The sequence below is a fragment of the Oncorhynchus keta genome, chromosome 25 (assembly GCF_023373465.1).
Source record: "Oncorhynchus keta strain PuntledgeMale-10-30-2019 chromosome 25, Oket_V2, whole genome shotgun sequence".
NCBI classification, from domain to species: Eukaryota; Metazoa; Chordata; class Actinopteri; order Salmoniformes; family Salmonidae; genus Oncorhynchus; species Oncorhynchus keta.
Window position 1 is genome coordinate 4667118 of NC_068445.1, and position 19186 is coordinate 4686303.

At 41.5% G+C, this 19186-nt stretch overlaps 1 protein-coding gene across 4 annotated transcripts in view; it reads right to left on the bottom strand.

Moving 5' to 3' along the window:
• Positions 1-19186, bottom strand: part of LOC118358027 (EGF-like repeat and discoidin I-like domain-containing protein 3) — a 264375-nt gene that overhangs the window by 43462 nt on the left and 201727 nt on the right. For all 4 annotated transcript variants that reach the window (XM_035735396.2, XM_035735395.2, XM_035735397.2 and 1 more), the window contains 3 exons: positions 18409-18564; positions 16532-16676; positions 16115-16299 (listed from right to left, as the gene is read on the bottom strand). In XM_035735396.2, coding sequence (XP_035591289.1) covers positions 16115-16299; positions 16532-16676; positions 18409-18564 — 486 coding nt within the window. The remainder of the gene's footprint in view (positions 1-16114; positions 16300-16531; positions 16677-18408; positions 18565-19186) is intronic.

Sequence of the window (19186 nt, forward strand, 5' to 3'; positions counted from 1 at the left end):
CGTGCTTTGTATTCCATTTAGTATCTAACCGTTTGATATTTAAAGCTGCAATATCTAACTTTTTGGCTATCCGACCAAATTCACATAGAAATGAGAGATATAGATATGTCATTCTCATGGAAAGCAAGTGTAAGAAGCGGCATACCTTTTCTATGTGTGCCATTTCTATGCATCCCATGCTTATGTGTCGTTGTTTGTGTTTTTTACTTTCGGTTTTGTACAACAGCTTCAAACAACTGAAAATACAACATGGTTGGATATTGAAAATATATTTCACAGGGATTTAGATGGTATATATCCTTCCCCCATTGCTTGTTTTGTCACATGAACTGAAATTAGGCCAGGCTGAACCCAATGCTCCCCAGCAGCTCTGAAGCCACATCCATCTGCCCCACAGAGACCTGACTCCCTGGTCCTAAGGAGAAGCAAGGACCACAGCCAATCGCTAAGATTTATTCTGACCCCTTAGAGCACATATGTCAGAGTCAAGGCCCGCGGGCCACATCCGGCCCGCGAGAAGGTTTTTTTACGGCCCCTGGGATGATCTTGATTTATTATTAGAACCGGCCCGCAGACCGCAGCAAGCCGGCAGCCCGCAGATCTTTTACACGCACCAATACTACATTTCCCACAATGCAACGGTGACGCACCGAGCAGTAGGCTGCTTCATTTCAATATTTATTGGCACAGCAGTTGTCAGCATCACAGTAAAATTAACTTTCAGATACCCATCAAAAATGGCAAAACGGAAGGTGGACACTGAGAACCGGGGTTTCAAACAAGGTGGGAGTCGGAGTATTTGTTCACGGAGGTAGCTGGAAAACCTGTGTGTCTTCTGTGTGGAGAAAGTGTGGCGGTACTGAAAGAGTATAATCTGAGACGACATTATGAAACGAAACACGCGGACAAAAAGAAGAATATGGACATGGAACAAAGGCTACAAAAGGCAGAGGAATTAAAACGAGGCCTCAAATCTCGACAGGCTCTGTTCAAAAAAGCCAAATCACAAGGCCAGGCTGCTGTCAAGGCCAGTTTTATTTTGGCAGAAGAGATCGCTAAATCAGCCCGGCCATTTACAGAGGGGATTTCATCAAAAACTGCATGATTAAAGTTTGTGACGAAGTTTGCCCAGAAAAAGGCAACTCTTTTTAAATGTGAGTCTGAGCAGAAACACCATTGCCGAGAGAGTAGACCAGTTGTCCATCAATCTAAAAGAGCAGCTTGTGAAAAAGGGAAAAGATTTCATTGCATATTCCTTGGCTGTGGATGAGAGCACCGACATTTCTGACATTGCCCAGTTGTCAATTTTCATCCGCGGAGTGGACTCCAGCCTAAGCGTGACAGAGGAGTTTTTGGCTTTACGTCCTATGCATGGCACAACTACGGGGCATGATTTGTATGAAGAGGTGTCAAGATGTGTAAATGAGATGGAGCTGCCTTGGGAAAAACTCGTGGGTTTGACAACCGACGGAGCACCTGCGATGTGTGGACACAGGAGCGGACTGGTGGCGAAGATACGGGAAAAGATGCAAGAGGAAAACGCGACAGGTGAGCTGACAGCTTATCATTGTATCATACACCAGGAAGCGTTGTGCGGTAAAGCCTTGAAAATGGAGCATGTAATGAGCATCATCACGCGCACAGTTAACTTTATCAGAGCCAAAGGTTTGAATCACCGCCAGTTCAAGGCATTTCTGACGGAGTTAGAAACGGAGCATGGTGATTTGCCTTATCACACAGAGGTGCGATGGCTAAGCCAGGGAAAGGTGCTTCAAAGATGTTTCGAGCTTCGTGAGGAGATTTGTCTGTTCTTGGCCAGCAAAGGGAAAGACACAACACAACTCCGAGACGAAATGTTTCTGTGTGAAATGGCTTTTCTGTGTGACATTACGAGTCATCTGAATGCAATGAACTTGCAGCTGCAGGGTCGGGATCGTGTCATCTCTGATATGTACAGTACAGTGAAGGCATTTAAAACCAAACTGACTCTGTGGGAGACGCAGATGCGGAAAGAAAATTTGAGCCACTTTCCCAGCTGCCAGACCATGAAAGAGAAGCTCTCTACCAGTGCGTTCCCGAGCGCACAGTTGGCTGATAAAATAGGTATGCTTGCCGCTGACTTTCGACGCCGATTTGCTGACTTTGAAGCACAAAAAAGCAGGTTGGAACTGCTCGGTAACCCATTTGCTGTTGACGTGGAAAGCTCACCACCAAACCTCCAAATGGAGTTGATTGACCTCCAATGCAATGATGCACTGAGGGCAAAATATGCGGCAGTGGGTGCTGCGGAGTTCGCCCGTTTCCTCCCCGACACAATGCCCCAGCTGCGCATCCAGGCTGCTCAAACGTTGTCTATGTTTGGCAGCACATACCTGTGTGAACAACTGTTTTCTTTGATGAACTTGAACAAAACATCACACAGAAGTCGACTTACTGCTGAACACCTCCACTCAATTCTGAGGATTTCCTCAGCTCAGAGCCTTACCCCGAACATTGATGAACTTGTGGAAAAGATGGGACACCACCAAGTATCACCCTCAACCTCAAACAAGTGAACATTACTGTGCAATCACATATTTAGAGTTTTTACTCAGTTCAAGTTTAAAAGTTAAAGTTTAATATTTGTTTTCACTGCATGTTACTTCTCCTTAAACAAAGTGTTGTTTTTGATTAATAGATTTTTGCACTTTATTTTATTGTATTTCAATCCAATTATATTTTAAAAATATTTCAGTTGAGTGGATGATAGAAAATTGCTATTATTGTTTTTTTCTTTGAAGTAAATTTAGCCCACTTTTGCTAAAATAGAAAATATAGGCTACTGATGGTGCCTTGAATACCGGTTTCTTTCATTTAATGTTCATGTTATGGGGATTTTTATATAAAGGAAATTTGTCTTTTGTGTCTGTTGAAAATTAAAGATTACTGACAGAGCCATAAGAAAATATTGCTTTATTTATCTGATCATATTGGAATATATTTGTTAGGTTTTCAGTAGGTTCAATTAGGTTCACTAGACTATATGCATCATTTAAAAATTTTTCAATGAACATTCGAACAGTCCGGCCCTCGGCTTGTAGCTAAATTTTTTATTTGGCCCTCCGTCCATTTGACTTTGACACCCCTGCCTTAGAGGGAATAACAGCACCGTTCTCCCCAGCATTCCTCAAGCCACTTACACTTACTCCACAAAGAATCTCCTCCCAGGTTGCAAGGTAGAGGGATTCAGGCCACAACCCATCCCTAAGACCACCCTACAGCAGATACAAACCCTATGGGCACCAACAAAATGACCAGACGTCCCTCTTCTTCCCTGGTCACAAGGAAGAGGCAGCGCCACAGCCACACCCTCTCTGAAATCCTATTGGGATCACCACAATGCAGTCATAATCCACTACCTGATGGGTTAACTCCAGAGGAACACAACTTCCAGTGCCAAGTGAGTAAGGGAGAGATCCATATGAACTCTGTGCTGCTGTTCCGTGGTCTCGTATCTCATGAGAATCAGTGTTGGTGCCAGACCACCAACTGGGATGGCGGCAGGGGCAAGTGGGCACTGCCAAACAACGTTAAGAACTTTATCCTGCACATGTGTGCCCAGAGGTTCCCTAAGATGCTGCAGGGAAATGTGATAGGTCATTATGCACTCATTAAGAGGAAATTTCAAGACATTCAGAGGTGTCAAAGGAATGCCATGCCTGGAGTGGCGGGTTTTCCTGAAGAAATGAATGGCGACCCAGAATAGAAGACTGATGAAAAGAAGAAGAAAAAAAAGAAAAACACATGTGCTAAGTTTCTGTACTGTTTGGCAGTCTACTGAAAAATAAAATGGTTGCCTGAATGAAAACATAATTTTGAGATTTTTTTGGGGGGTTCTCAGCATTATTATCTAATTTCAACTACTATCAATGTAGAACATCCAACAAGGGTATCAGGAGAGTCAATTAATGTTGAACATTTGCATGATCATCGTAGACTAGGTAGTTCACATGGGAAAACAATACAGCTAACTAACTCAATAGCTTCAAGAAGGGCAATTTGAAAGTTACAAGGTAAGTCAACCATCTGACTCACCCATAACAAGCACAACACTTGTTTGGTCTCCTCAAGATAAAGACACACACAGTGCCAGTCAAAATGTTGGACACACCTACTCATTCAAGGGTTTTTCTTTATTTTTTTACTATTTTCTACATTGTAGAATAATAGTGAAGACATCAAAACTATGAAATAGCACATATGGAATCATGTCGTAACCAAATCATGTTAACCAAATCAAAATATATTTGAGATTCTTCAAAGTAGCCACCCTTTGCCTTGATGAAATCTAGTCTGGCGTGTTTGCACTCAGTAAAGTACATATTCTTTGCTGCTCCTGCACTGCAGTTGTGTTGAATCATTTGAATAACTTAATGTGTCATTAAGTCTGATTAATTCCGTTAATCTATCAAGTTTAAAGTCATCCAGTAATGTCACTGAGAATCAATTATTCACCATGACAACTGGTGCAGAAAAGACATTGAACTGTCAGTACCAGGCATCAGCACGCATATGTACATCCATTCATACACATCACACATATTCATACACTATACTACACACACATACACAAAAACAAACACATCAGTGTTCCCATACGTACATCAATACTTCCTATGACATAGACACTAATGTGAGTTGAAAACATCAATGTTTCTATTTCTTTTCCTTGCCAAAGGTCTAGTAAGTCATTGATTTTTTTATAGCTTCCTCCATTTCCTTTCCCTGCTCCTGTAGGCACAGCATGCAACATCAAACGACAAATTTCCCACTATCCACAGCAATAAATTCAACTGAGCTTCATGGCCTGTCTGGGGCCTGTCTAACTACCTGTCTTGTCTCCTGCCCATGAAATTTTCATTATCATAAGTTGACTATGGCACTACAATACAATAAGGAGAGAATTGAGACATTGATTCTGTATGTGTGCCATTCAGAGGGTGAATGGACAAGACAAAATATTTAAGTGCCTTTGAACAGGATATGGTAGTAGGGGCCAGGCACACAGGTTTGAGCGTGTCAAGAACTGTATGTCTGCTAGGTTTTTCACGCTCAACAGTTTCCCATGTATATCAAGAATGGTCCACCACCCAAATGACATCCAGCCATCTTGACTGTTGGAAGCATTGGAGTCAAAATGGACCAACATCCCTATGTAGCGCTTTCAACACCTTCTAGAGCCCATGTTCTGAGGACAAAAGGGGGTGCAGCTCAATTTTGGGAAGGTGTTCCTAATGTTTTGTTTACTAAGTGTATAATCGACCGTTGAGTGCTGAGTCTTTGCTTAATGCCCTGTCTGGAGTCGTCAGAGACAATCAGTTACCTTAATAACCACAATTAGGATGACACATTGCTGAAGTGTGACATGACCAGACTGCAGCCTGTGGTGGATATATAAAATAAGGATCTTCATTTCTAAGCGCAGAGAGAATAACAGTGTTACACAGCACAGTAGACAGTCTGAATTTCCTGTTCTTGGGCGGTACTTTATCTATGCAAGGACGCAGGTGAAAGCTGGTTTGCAACATAATGAGCGGACAGAAGATGATAATAGGATAGTTTCACAAGGTTTCACAAGGCTAGTCACATACTCAGTTATGTGGACACGTACAATTAAAATGTCCTATTACAAACCAAAGATAACAGGACTAGAGGAGGACAGATTCACAGGCACAGTGCAAGAGTTGTGGGTGTTGCCTTCAGGAGTAGTTATGGAAAAGGTTTTTTGAATTTGGGTTATGAGGTTCTGATGGATAAGTTAGGTGAGACATGAAGCTTGAAAATTCAAGTTGTGGGTACAACGCCGGCTCTGACGCTTGTCAGACGTGGCAGGACTTGCAAAACTATCACGGTTTACAAATGGAAACCCGGCCACCAACTGCCCAGTGACCCGAGCCTATCAGACAAGCTAAATTCCTTCTATGCTCGCTTTGTGGCAAGTAGCACTGAACCATGCAAGAGAGCAGCAGTTGTTCCAGATGCCTCTGTGATCTTGCTCTCCGTAGCCAATGTGAGTAAAACCTTTAAACAAATAAACATTCACAAGGCTGCAGGGCCAAACAGATTACCAGGGCAGATTACTCAGATCATGCGCTGACCAGCTGGCAAGTGTCTTCACCAACATTTTCAACCTCTCTCTGACTCAGGCTGTAATACCTATATATTTCAAGCAGACCCCAAGAACGCCAAGCTAACATGTCTAAATAGCACTCACATCTGTAGCCATGAAATACTTTGAAGGGCTGGTCATGGCTCACATCAACAGAATGTGAGCCATGACCATGGACCCACTCCAATTCACATACCGCCCCATAGATGACACAATCTCTATTGCACTTCACTAAACACCTCCCTCTGCAGCTGAATCCTGGACATTGTGTTAACAGGATTACAAGATGATGTTATATTTATGAACCAAATGGTTGTTATATTGCATAGAGTTAACTGAGAAGATTATTTTGAAGCTTGGGCTGGCAACTGATTAAGTGATGGCTTGGTGATAAAAAGCCTACAGCTGGCATTCCATAGATCAGATGTAGTGGGTGTAACCGAGATAGAGAGAGCCTGGAGGAACAGAACAAAGACCTCAGTATTCTTAATTATCCTGGTGTAACAGATGTGAAATGGCTAACTAGTTAGCGGTGTTCGCACTAAATAGCGTTTCAATCGGTGACGTAACTTGCTCTGAGACCTTGAAGTAGTAGTTCCCCTTGCTCTGCAAGGGCCGCGGCTTTTGTGGAGCGATGGGTATCGATGCTTCGTGGGTGACTGTTGTTGATGTGTGCAGAGGGCCCCTGATTTGCGAGACAACACAAGAGGCAGATGACCACAAGATGAACCCAATCTATATGGGTGGGGGTTTTGAACCAGCTATGACTGACAAATCTTGGTATCAGGTACAGTAGGGCAAAAAAGTATTTAGTCAGCCACCAATTGTGCAATTTCCCCACTTAAAAAGATGAGAGAGGCCTGTAAATGTTCATCATAGGTCCACTTCAACTATGACAGACAAAATTAGAAAAGAAAATCCAGAAAATCACATTGTAGGATTTTTAATGAATTTATTTGCAAATTATGGTGGAACATAAGTATTTGGTCACCTACAAACAAGCAAGATATCTGGCTCTCACAGACCTGTAACTTCTTCTTTAAGAGGCTCCTCTGTCCTTCACTCGTTACCTGTATTAATGGCACCTGTTTGAACTTGTTATCAGTATAAAAGACACCTGTCCACAACCTCAAACAGTCACACTCCAAACTCCACTATGGCCAAGACCAAAGAGCTGCCAAAGGACACCAGAAACAAAATTGTAGACCTGCACCAGGCTGGGAAGACTGAATCTGCAATAGGTAAGCAGCTTGGTTTGAAGAAATCAACTGTGGGAGCAATTATTAGGAAATGGAAGACATACAAGACCACTGCTAATCTCCCTCGATCTGGGGCTCCACGCAAGATCTCACCCCGTGGGGACAAAATGATCACAAGAACGGCGAGCAAAAATCATGGGTCCTCAGATCCTCAAAAGTTTCTAAAGCTGCGTAACCAATAGCACTGGTTGCATCACTGCCTGGTATGGAAACTGCTCGGCCGCCGAACGCAAGGCTCTGCAGACGGTAGTGCGTACGGCCCAGTACATCACTGGGGCAAAGCTTCCTGCCATCCAGGACCTCTATAGCAGGCGGTGTCAGAAGAAGGCCCCTTTGCTACCGCATGGCAAGTGGTACCGGAGTGCCAAGTCTAGGTCCAAGAGGCTTCTAAACAGCTTCTACCCCCGAGCCATAAGACTCCTGAACATCCAATCAAATCGCTACCCAGACTATTTGCATTGCCCCCACCCCCTCCCGCCCATTACACTTCTGCTACTCTCTGTTGTTGTCATCTATGCATAGTCACTTTAATAACCCTACCTACATGTACACTAGTGTTCAAAAGTTTGCGGTCAGTGCACTTAAAGCATCAGACATGCTCAGTGCATATAGTTGATTTGATTAAAACACATAGGATATGTCTATACACTACCGTTCAAAAGTTTGGGGTCACTTAGAAATGTCCTTGTTTTTGAAAGAAAAGCACATTTTGTCCATTAAAATAACATCAAATTGATCAGAAATACAGTGTAGACATTGTTAATGTTGTAAATAACTATTGTAGCTGGAAAGGGCAGATTTTTTATGGAACATCTACATAGGCGTACAGAGGCCCATTATCAGCAACCATCACTCCTGTGTTCCAATGGCACGTTGTGTTAACTAATCCAAGTTTATCATTTTAAAAGGCTAATTGATCATTAGAAAACCCTTTAGAAAACCCTTTTGCAATTACGTTAGCACAGCTGAAAACTGTTGTTCTGATAAGGAACCAATAAAACTGAACTTCTTAGGGATAGCCCTCTTTTTTTTCAATTTTCATCTAAAATGACATACCCAAATCTAACTGCCTGTAGCTCAAGCCCTGAAGCAAGGATATGAATATTCTTGGTACCATTCGAAAGGAAACACTTTGAAGGTTGTGGAAATGTGAATTGAATGCAGGAGAATATAACACAATAGATCTGTTAGAAGAAAAAAAAACAATTATTTTGTACCACCATCTTTGAAATGCAACAGAAATGTCCCAGTTCTAGCCACTGCTCTGGTTGTAATTCCGATGGTGTCCACAACATGGCAGCAGTGTATGTGCAAAGCTTCAGATGGATAACTTGATGTATGAGCGAACTACATGACATTTAGTGTGAAGTTACTCAGGTAGCATTTGGCAAATAGTGAAGGATACATTTGCATTCATATGACATTTTTTTCTGCAAGAATATTGTCAAATCTGTATACTTGGATTTTGATTTAGCTTTTCCAGTATTAGTAGCCATATTATAAGTTCAACATTTGCAAAACAACCAGATTTCATATCTTCATAACTCTGAATATTCTTATAATTGTTGTCCATAAGTGAAAGGCATGCTGTTGTACAAGGTTAGTAGCTACATTTTGTGACAGATACAGGGATACTACCGTAAAGCCCAGCTCATTGGCTATCTAGCTAGCTTTGTTTGACCCCGAATGGTGCTTTTTGACAAAGTTGGAGTCGTTCAAGTGAAGACCGCCCGTGTCATCTGCATGCAATGAAGGGTTCGCTCTCTGACCAAATATGGTGTCCTATAGGATATACTACACCCCTAATGAAATAGTGAAGTCTTGTTACCTTCTAAGATCTCTGAGGAATAGCTATGAATGTGATTTGACTCGCCGAAACAATGTTTAGGGTGAGATTTTCACAGATTCCTTTCTTTGCAAATTAAACGAGTGGAAATACAAAATCGATTGTGCAGGCTATATGGACCTTTTTAGGATATGAAAAAGGATTGTATCTAGCATAACAACATGTTATCTCTGGGACCCTTTGGATGTCAAACCAGAGCAAGATTTCAGAATGTAAGTACACATTTCACCTTCAGAGGTGAATTTATCAATTAAGTAGATAATTCATATAATTGGGCCTGATGTGACTGTTTTTAGTCTTTGCAGTAATACAAGCTTTGCTGTGAGGAGGCAGAGTCATTATATCATTTATTTTGGTATTGTCCATATGTAGCTCGTTTTTGAACACAGGTCCAGGAATGGCTGAAGAATTGCAACATTTGTCTAGAACTAATGCTACAGATAGCAATACTGAGTGATTTGAAAAGCCATAGTCATAGTCATAGTCAATCAATCAATAATATAATAATTATTTTAACAAAAATGTTTATTTTTAATTTACAATCTGAAGAATCTATGAGAATAGGAAGGTTCAATTATTTTGTGAAGCATCACAGCACAGTTGAAAAATATATGGCAAATAGAAATCCGAAATGGATAATGTTGAGAGATAGATGGGAGGGGTTGAATGGAGCTGAAGGGTGGGACTAATAACAAGGTAAACAATGTAAAACATACGGTATCTGTAAAATGTATATATCTGTATCTGTATCTGTATCTGTATCTCTATATATTATATAGATTCAGAACTTCTGTGAAATAGCATAGTTACAAATAGAAATCAAACTGGATGGACATCATAAATAGAGGAAGGACTAAGAACAAACAAGCGAGAACTATTTTAAAGTAGACTGTGTCTGTAAAATGTGTATAAGATGTATAAATTGAAGTTAAAAGCAGAAGTGTTTATTAGTTTACTCCAATTGGGGGATCGGCGGTAGGGTTTGCGGGGAATAATAATAAAGGTATATAAAAAGCATGATGACTCCTTGCTGTCCCCAGTCCACCTGACTGTGCTGCTGCTCCAGTTTCAACTGTTCTGCCTTGTTATTATTCGACCATGCTGGTCATTTATGAACATTTGAACATCTTGGCCATGTTCTGTTATAATCTCCACCCGGCACAGCCAGAAGAGGACTGGCCACCCCACATAGCCTGGTTCCTCTCTAGGTTTCTTCCTAGGTTTTGGCCTTTCTAGGGAGTTTTTCCTAGCCACCGTGCTTCTACACCTGCATTGCTTGCTGTTTGGGGTTTTAGGCTGGGTTTCTGTACAGCACTTTGAGATATCAGCTGATGTACGAAGGGCTATATAAATACATTTGATTTGATATGTATGTCTATATAGGTATGTATACATGTGTATATGTATACATGCGTGTATGGTTAAATATATTTACCAAAAAAAACACGGGGGATTGGAAATGATGCAGACAATTACATTGGAAGTAACATTCTTTCCGCAATATTAAGCTCTAAAAAATAAAAATAAATAAATAAAGGCTTTACATTTTTGTTGTTGATTATAACAGACTCTATGGTAGACTTATCATTTATATAATGTTATTTACACTGTTCCAAACGGTCAGATGTTTTTTTATATTGTAAGCTTCAACAACTAAGTCAAATGTATTCCATATTGGACTTCCCCTTTTCCTCCTGAGCAACCAGCAAACATTCCCCCATTTCAAATACATTTGTCACATCCTCTGCATCCACTATGCTGTCACATGTGTAACGGTGTTGGAGTTTGTTATAACAGATTTCTTGATGTGTTGATGAAATGCTTGATGACCCTATTGGTCACGTGCATGTGATCCATACATGTGTCACTTAAAGAGAGCAAGGGTTGGGAGAGTAAGGAATGTTTTTCCTTAACAAATGAGGGATCTCGGTAAAATAACTTTTCAGTGAGAGAGAAAACAAGTAAGATACAAAACATGACTGTAATTCTGTTGCAGCTTCAGCGCCACGGACATCATGATAAACACTGTTGCTATGGTATGGTCCCTGGTCGCTGCAGCAGGGAGGAGAGAGAGAGAACGTGCGTGCAGGCACTCGCTGTCTTTTTTTTTTACACAGTCGGGCTCCCTCTTGAGTAATTTGGGTCTTAATTATTTAATCAAACAGTGTGCTTAAAGTATCAGACATGCTCAGTGCATATACAGTTATTTTATTAAAACACATACTGTATGGTGTTTTTATAGGCATATGGAAATATGGAAATTTGATTGGTGGAAAGAACAGACATCTCTCGGTCAACCAAAATGGGGACAGCCTTTTTTCCTACCTTGTAGGCTTGCCCAGTATCAAAGGCTTGGCACTAAACTCCTCTGTGTGCTAAATATTACAATCACACATGAGAAAAAATATAGTAGACAGTTTCTGTCAGAAGTGATTGATGAGTGTCCTGTGTCCTGTGGTTGACCTGTTAATGACATCCTCTCCAGATGTTCAGTGTATGATTATGTAACTTGATACTTCAACTAAACAGCTGCACTAAAACACGTTTGAAATGATTGATGTGTTGTGAGCTTGTTGAAATTAATGAAACGTGTTTGAAGTAAATGTATATTCTGGGGAGGCCTGAGTTTGAACTCTTTGAATAGTTGAAACAGTTGAGCATTTTTGTAGTGAACTTATGGAGCTGCTGTGTAGTGAGATTGTGACCCCTTGTAGAATGAAATGGAAAAAATAATTTCCGGTTGGTCTGCCTGAGTATAAGTAAGTCTCAGAAAACTACAGTAAAAAATGTCTCCTGCTCCAATTATAGGTGTATTGTGTCCTTCATGTCTGGGGTGAAAATGACATAACCATCAATGCCATTCTTTGTAATCCACCTGATTAGTTTTAACGGTGTGATTGATATGAGTGAAGGCCATAAAGGTTACATTTTCCAAACGGACAATTCAACAGTGAAGATGTTCTCACACAGCTGCCTTAACACCCCTTTTCAGTCAAAAAGAAATGAGTTTTTCTCCTGCGTTTCACATGAGAAAATGGCTTAAGCGAAGTCTTGCTCTATGTCAGATTGAATAGGCCCTGAGTGGAACATCACTGCATGGGTACGCATTGAAAGAGGAAGTCTTCGGACGAGATTATTTGAAAGCCATACGATTGATTCTCTTCAGTAGCGTATAGTCCAGACTCCTAAGTGTACATTCTAGGTTATTGAACAACGCAAATGCCACCAAATCTGTTTGTTCTAATGTATTTCCATAAGTCAACAACTTTCTGCCTGTCTTTAGCTTCAGGTTGCGAGTGTCACGCCTTGGTCTTAGTATTTTGTGTTTTCTTTAATTATTTGTTCAGGCCAGGGTGTGACATGGGGTTATTGTATTTTCGTATTGGGGTTTGTAGTATTTGGGATCGCGGCTGAGTAGGGGTGTTGTAAAGGCTTGGCTGCCTGAGGCGGTTCTCAATCAGAGTCAGGTGATTCTCGTTGTCTCTGATTGGGAACCGTATTTAGGTAGCCGGGGTTTCTCTGTGTATTTCGTGGGTGATTGTTCCTGTCTCTGTGTAGTTTCACCAGATAGGCTGTATTAGGTTTCACGTTCCGTTTTGGTGTTTTGCATTTGTATAATTATTTAATGTATCGCTCTTCCTTCATTAAAGACATGAGTAACCACCACGCTGCATTTCGGTCCGACTCTCTTTTGACAAACGAAGAACGCCGTTACACCATATGAGTCGTGTAAAAACAACACTGCAAATCAAATTAAAATAGGCTGAAGACAGGTCTATTCTTCTCGTGCCCCCTATTAATTATAAAACTTCTCTGTAATTATCAGCATTACAAATGACCTTCAAATCAGTATTAAATATGACTGAATCACCCACCACACACGGACCGAGTGGCGTGGAAAGAGGCAGCGACAGCTGGAGCAGCAAAAGGAGGATGAATTATTCGGAGAATGGACATGGGAAGACGTGTTGGATGGTAAAGGTTATTACACTTGGGAGGAGATACTGGCCGGAAGAGATCGCCTCCCATGGGAACAGGTGGAGGCACTAAGGAGAGCAGAGGCAGTCGGAGATAGGAGCCGACGATACGAGGGAACACGGTTGGCAAGGAAGCCCGAAAAGCGAAAAGCAGCCCAAAAAAAAAAAATGATTGGGGGCTTAAAGAGAGTGAGTGAGTGAGTGAGTATGGCTATGCCAGGTAGGAGACCTGCGCAAACTCCCTGTGCTTACCGGTGGGCTAGAGAGACCGGGCAGACACCGTGTTATGCTATGGAGCGCACGGTGTTTCCAGTGCGGGTGCATAGGTAGCCGGGGTTTCTCTGTGTATTTTGTGGGTGATTGTTCCTGTCTCTGTGTAGTTTCACCAGATAGGCTGTAATTAGGTATCACGTTCCGTTTGTTGTTTTTGTATTTGTAAAGTTTTTCATGTGTCGCTTTTTTCATTAAAGTCATGAGTAACCACCACGCTGCATTTCGGTCCGACTCTCTTTCTACAAACGAAGAACGCCGTTACAGCGAGATTGGTTTAAGGTGCTTGATATGATGAGGTTTTTCCACCATCGTGAACATCTCAACATCAACCATTCAGAGGAGACTGCATGAATCAGGCCTTCATTGTCGAATTGTTGCAAAGGAACAACTACTAAAGGACACCAATAATAAGAAGAAACTTGCTTGGGCCAAGAAACACGATCAATTGAAATTAGCCGGTAGAAATCTGTCCATTGGTCTGATGAGTCCAAAATTAGTGTCTTTCTGAGATGCAGCCGCCGTGTTTTTGTGAAATGCAGACAAGGTGAATGGATGATCTCCGCATGTGTGCTTCCCAGCATGAAGCATGGAGGAGGAGGTGTGATGCTGTGAGGGTGCTTTTCTGGTGACACTGCCTCTGATTTATTTAGAATTCAAGGCACATTTAACCAGCTTGGCTACCACACCATCTTGCAGCGAAATGCCATCCCATCTAGTTTACACTTAGTCGGACTATCATTTGTTTTTCAACAGGACAATGACCCAAAACACATTTCCAGGCTGTGTATGGGCTATTTGACCAAGGAGAGTGATGGAGTGCTGCATCAGATGACGTGGCCTCCACAATCACCCGAGCTCAGTTGGACCGCAGAGTGAAGGAAAAGCAGCCAACAAGTGCTCAGCATATGTGGGAACTCTTCAAGACTGTTGGAAAAACATTCCTCATGAAGCTGGTTGAGAGAATGCCAAGAGTGTGCAAAGCTGTCATCTAGGCAAAGGGTGGTTACTATGAAGAATTATATTTTGAATTGTTTAACACTTTTTTGGTTACTACATGATTCCATATGTGTTAATTCATACTGTAGTTTTGATCTATTCACTATTATTCTACAATGTAGAAAATAGTGGAAATAAAGAAAAACCCTTGAATGAGTAGGTGTGTCCAAACTTTTGACTGCTACTGTATACAATTGCAGAGATACAAACACACCTCAGATATACACAAACAAATACAAAAAAACCTCCAGATGAGCATGAGGGGGAGTACAAATCTTATAAGCTTGTTTGGCTGATCTGTAGCTTATTATTTGGATGTTTGACGCTGCTGGTGAACCATGATGAGCAGGGATAAATCAAAATGAAACTGGGCTTCAGGAGAGTCTATAGTTAGATTTCCATCCAATTGGCGACAGATTATCATGTGAATGTGCATTTTAGTTATCTTCAGGGAAATTTGGTGCCAGACAATGGGACCATGAAGATTTACATTTACCGGACATTTGAGTAATTCACTAGACATCCATATGCCTTCAGATCCGACCTGGCTTAGCCAGCACCATCAATAAATTAGGGATATTGGCCAAATGAACAACTGACAAAAACACTATTCTTTGGGTTTCAACGTGTAACATATGTAAAACTTTATAGCCTACTTTTTATGTTTTTTTAGGCTAATAATTGTCTACCTCAAGGTTCAGCTGTCAGAGATTTGAGCACTCAATGTATGAGGGCATTGTATGCATAGGCCTATAGGCTTCGTTGTCCACTGTATGATATTAATATATATACATATAAAAACAATATATATAACCTATATAAAGGAAGAGACGCTAACGCCTAACCCCAGAGAGATAGAAACCTTTGAATAAAACATTCAAATCACAGGGCTTTTGCACCGTTATTCAAATTACATTTTTACTGCAGCCTAAAATAGAATTTTGTACTGTCTTGAAAACAATAATTAATTATTCAATTGCATTGTGGTGTTGTAGGCTCGTCTTGGTAGGATCATTTTAGTGTCCCCAAACAACATCAATAGGAGAGCTTTATAGAGCTGCCTTTACTGTTCTTTCATGCGTAATGATGAATGTGGCCTCCGCTGCCTATCAGCTTTTCCTATTGAAAATGTATGCAGCTTGAATGTTTGTATGATTGCTAGTTAGCTTATTTCGTATTTCTTATGAAGAAATTATATAGTAAAACCTGCAACTGTTGAATGTAAAATAAGTTTGCCAACCCTCCTCTTTTTTGGACACCCCACAATCTGTCCCTTACTCATTGTGTATTTATTCCTTGTTGTTTTTATTATTACTATTTCTATATTTTTTCCTCTCTGCATTGTTTATGAAGCATGCAACAAATACAATTGTATTTGATTTGATCCCTTTTATGGACCAGAAGCACTGAATATAACACAGTATGTCATAAGTTCCTTTACGCAAGTTTCTGCCCCCCCCCCCCAAATAAGTTATTCATTTGGGCCAGGAGTTTTTCATGACCATGTGACTAGGCTATTACTGCAGTCCTCTGTTTTTCCTGGTCATGTGGCCCGGGGAGAAACTCATGTTCCTATGTTTCCTTAGACAGGGGAAGAAGGGGAGTAGCTTCCTACCTGTAGCCACTGGGATTGGTCACTGTGTCCAGACGTCCAGGCATTGACCTTGCCCTGTTTGTCAAGACGGGCCTTGCCGGGCTCCCAGGTGAACATGTCCATGTTGAGTGTTCTAAAGAGGCTGGACGCTGTGACCTGGTAGTCCTGGATGTGGCCAGACTTCATCCCCATGGGCTCAGAGCAGCCTGGAGAAACAAACTAGTTACTGGACACAGTCCTTTTTACAAAGGCAGAAAACCTAAAATACTCAATTTTATTATACTTAATGGTGCCCACTATTGTAATTATTGAGTAATACAGACACTTCCTAGATTCTGATCTGAAAGGCAACTTCTACCTACAGCTTTGAACCTCTAGTCATGATTGTGTTTGAACCCATAATGGTTACGGTCAAGCCTTTATAGAACTGGGACCCACCTGTGAGCTCACAGCCAAGCAGCTCCATGCGCAGGGTGCAGTGTCTCCTACAGACCTGGGGGTAGATGCGCACGTACTGTGCTTCAATGGGAGGGGTGAAGGAGTTGGCAGAAGGAGCGTTGTTCTCCACATTTCCACGGAATATCTGAGTAGGGAAATTATATGAGAGACAAAGGGTTAAAAGGGGATTAGAAGGGGGGAGAAATGTGTTTATCTGTCAATGCAAGAGTCTCTCGCATGTGTCTCTAGTGTCTATTCGGCCCTCAACAAATTGCTGCCATTCAAGGTCAATTAGCTAGAATTATAAGCAAAATGAGATGGGTATTTAAGCAATTACACGGTCATACTGTATAGACTGTTTTAAAAAACTACCCCAGAAAGAACTTATATAGTGTTTCAAAGAGCCCTCTGAGGTAGAAGTCTTCACGGATTCACCAGTATGGATCCAGATTTCAAAATACACGTATCAGGTATGTGCAATTTTAACTGACTTGTCCGAGGAACCCATACAGATCAGAAAGCAGCTGCTGCTGCAGTAGAGAGAGAGAGAGCGAGAGAGAGCGAGAGAGAAATATATCGTATCACTTATGCTGTTATCCTTTGCTTTTCACGAGTGTGGCGCGTGTAGCTTTTGTTTGTTGTTGGCCAATCCTAAATCAACAAAGAGGCAATAGGATACAGTAATGAGACTCCATCTGGGACTAAAGTTAGGAGATATCTTAATCAATGGAAGATGGAACTAAAATTATAGGCTACAACGACCAAGGGCCAACAGGTATACTGCTACTTTATATTCTGAATTGTTTGTAATTGCTGGATGAGAACGTGCATGCAGCCTCAATTAGCCTAGCAAGCTAGCTATCTTAACTAGCTTGAATGCAGTCAAGACAGGCACCTACTACGTAACCTACTACGTAATCATACTGGATGATAACCCAGCTGTGGCAGCTATTAATCTACTGTAGCGTGAGTCTGCTTGGTTGGTTGCCTTCTCTCATCTCTCCCTTCCTCCTCCCTGTTCCGTGTCACTCGCTCACACTCACAGTAACCTACACACACAGCACATCCCCTGTTAGAGCATCACCCCTCTATTCCTCCTCTCCCTCGCTCATTATCAGCTCCGGATTATAAAGTAGTTTAAAATAGACTTTACTGCTGCTTCGCTCATTCGGACCGGGTCTGGATCCGATCAGGTATATACGGAACGGGTCTAGTTGTCCATGGATCCATCCGGAAGGGAAAGCCCCAGGTTAATTTTTGAACTGGTCCAAAAACTTAGACCCACTCCGAAATGAACCTGGGGCTTTGGGCCCGTACTGAAATTTGGACCGGTTCCGAAATTAACCTGGGGCTTTCCCATCAGGACGTATCCGAGGACAACTAGACTCTGAGGTGAAGGAATGTTTGTGTGTTTGTTAGGAATGCAGCTGTCTCTAGATGAATTCAGGACTCAAAAGGGTGGTCCCTACAGGTCAGAGCATCACTGAGTCTAAGCTCTGGCTAGCATGCTCTTACAGTCAGAGCTACCTCTCAAAGATCTCAGGGAAGGAAATTAACAACTGGGTTTTGAGTTCAGTCTCTCACCCCAATGCTCTTTATGCTTCATTTGTTTTAGAGTAACAGCAAATCAGAGAATAAAAAATGCTTTACAGACTTCAATGCTTCAAATAGTATACAAAATCAATCTAAAAGTCATTAAAGAAGAGGGGGGTAAAGTGTCAGGAAGATACTATCAGTGTGAGCTGGCTAATTAAAAAGCCACCTCATCATGTCCTCCACTCTGCCCTAGACTTGGTGCGTGGCCTCCAGTTTCTGCGTCCGTGCGTGCAGGCGTGTGTGTAAAACAAAGATAAATAATGTGTGTGTGTGTTTCTCACCATGTCCTCATCTGTGCCCTTGACTTTGTATGTCCTCCAGGTCTTGCCATCGTCACTGGAGGCCACTTTGTAAGACTTGACGTACTCTGGGCTGCCGATACGCTTTGCACCCTGGGTAATTAGTCCTGTGACCCGCATCCTCCTCTGTAGGTTAATCTGTGGGGGGAAAAAGGAATAAAAACAGCAATCAAAAACCTTGTTTCTGTGTGTTTCTGTGTGTTTTCGGGATATTATATTGTTTCATTTCAGTGATAATGCCAGAGAAGCCGATGTTTGGAGAATATATTGGCACAGGTGTTGTTAAGCCTGAGATGAAGTCGAGGCCCAGCTTTATCATTTTTATACAACAGGTTGCCAACATGTTCAAATAATGATTGACAGATTTTCATTAAAAACATTATTTGATGAATTTATTCATACTACTATTTCATCCTTCCACAAATATAGGGTTGCTAGGTACGTGACCCAGTCTTTCAGTCTTCTTGTATATATGGACATGACCCAGTTGTTCAGTCTTTTTGTTCTGTATCTATGGACGCGACCCAATCATGCTTTTTAAATGTTCCATTGTCATACTGGCTGGCAACGTTCTTATCCCTTGCTTGCTAGCTAGCCAACTATGCCTAACTTACAGTCACATCTAAAAGAGAAGAGAGAGATAATGTCTAGATTTTTATAGTGGAGATCAAGTTTATAAGTTGACTGGCTGGGCTGATGAGACAGTGGATTGCTCAGTCAGATAGAACATAGTAAATAGGCATTTTAACGTCATATATTT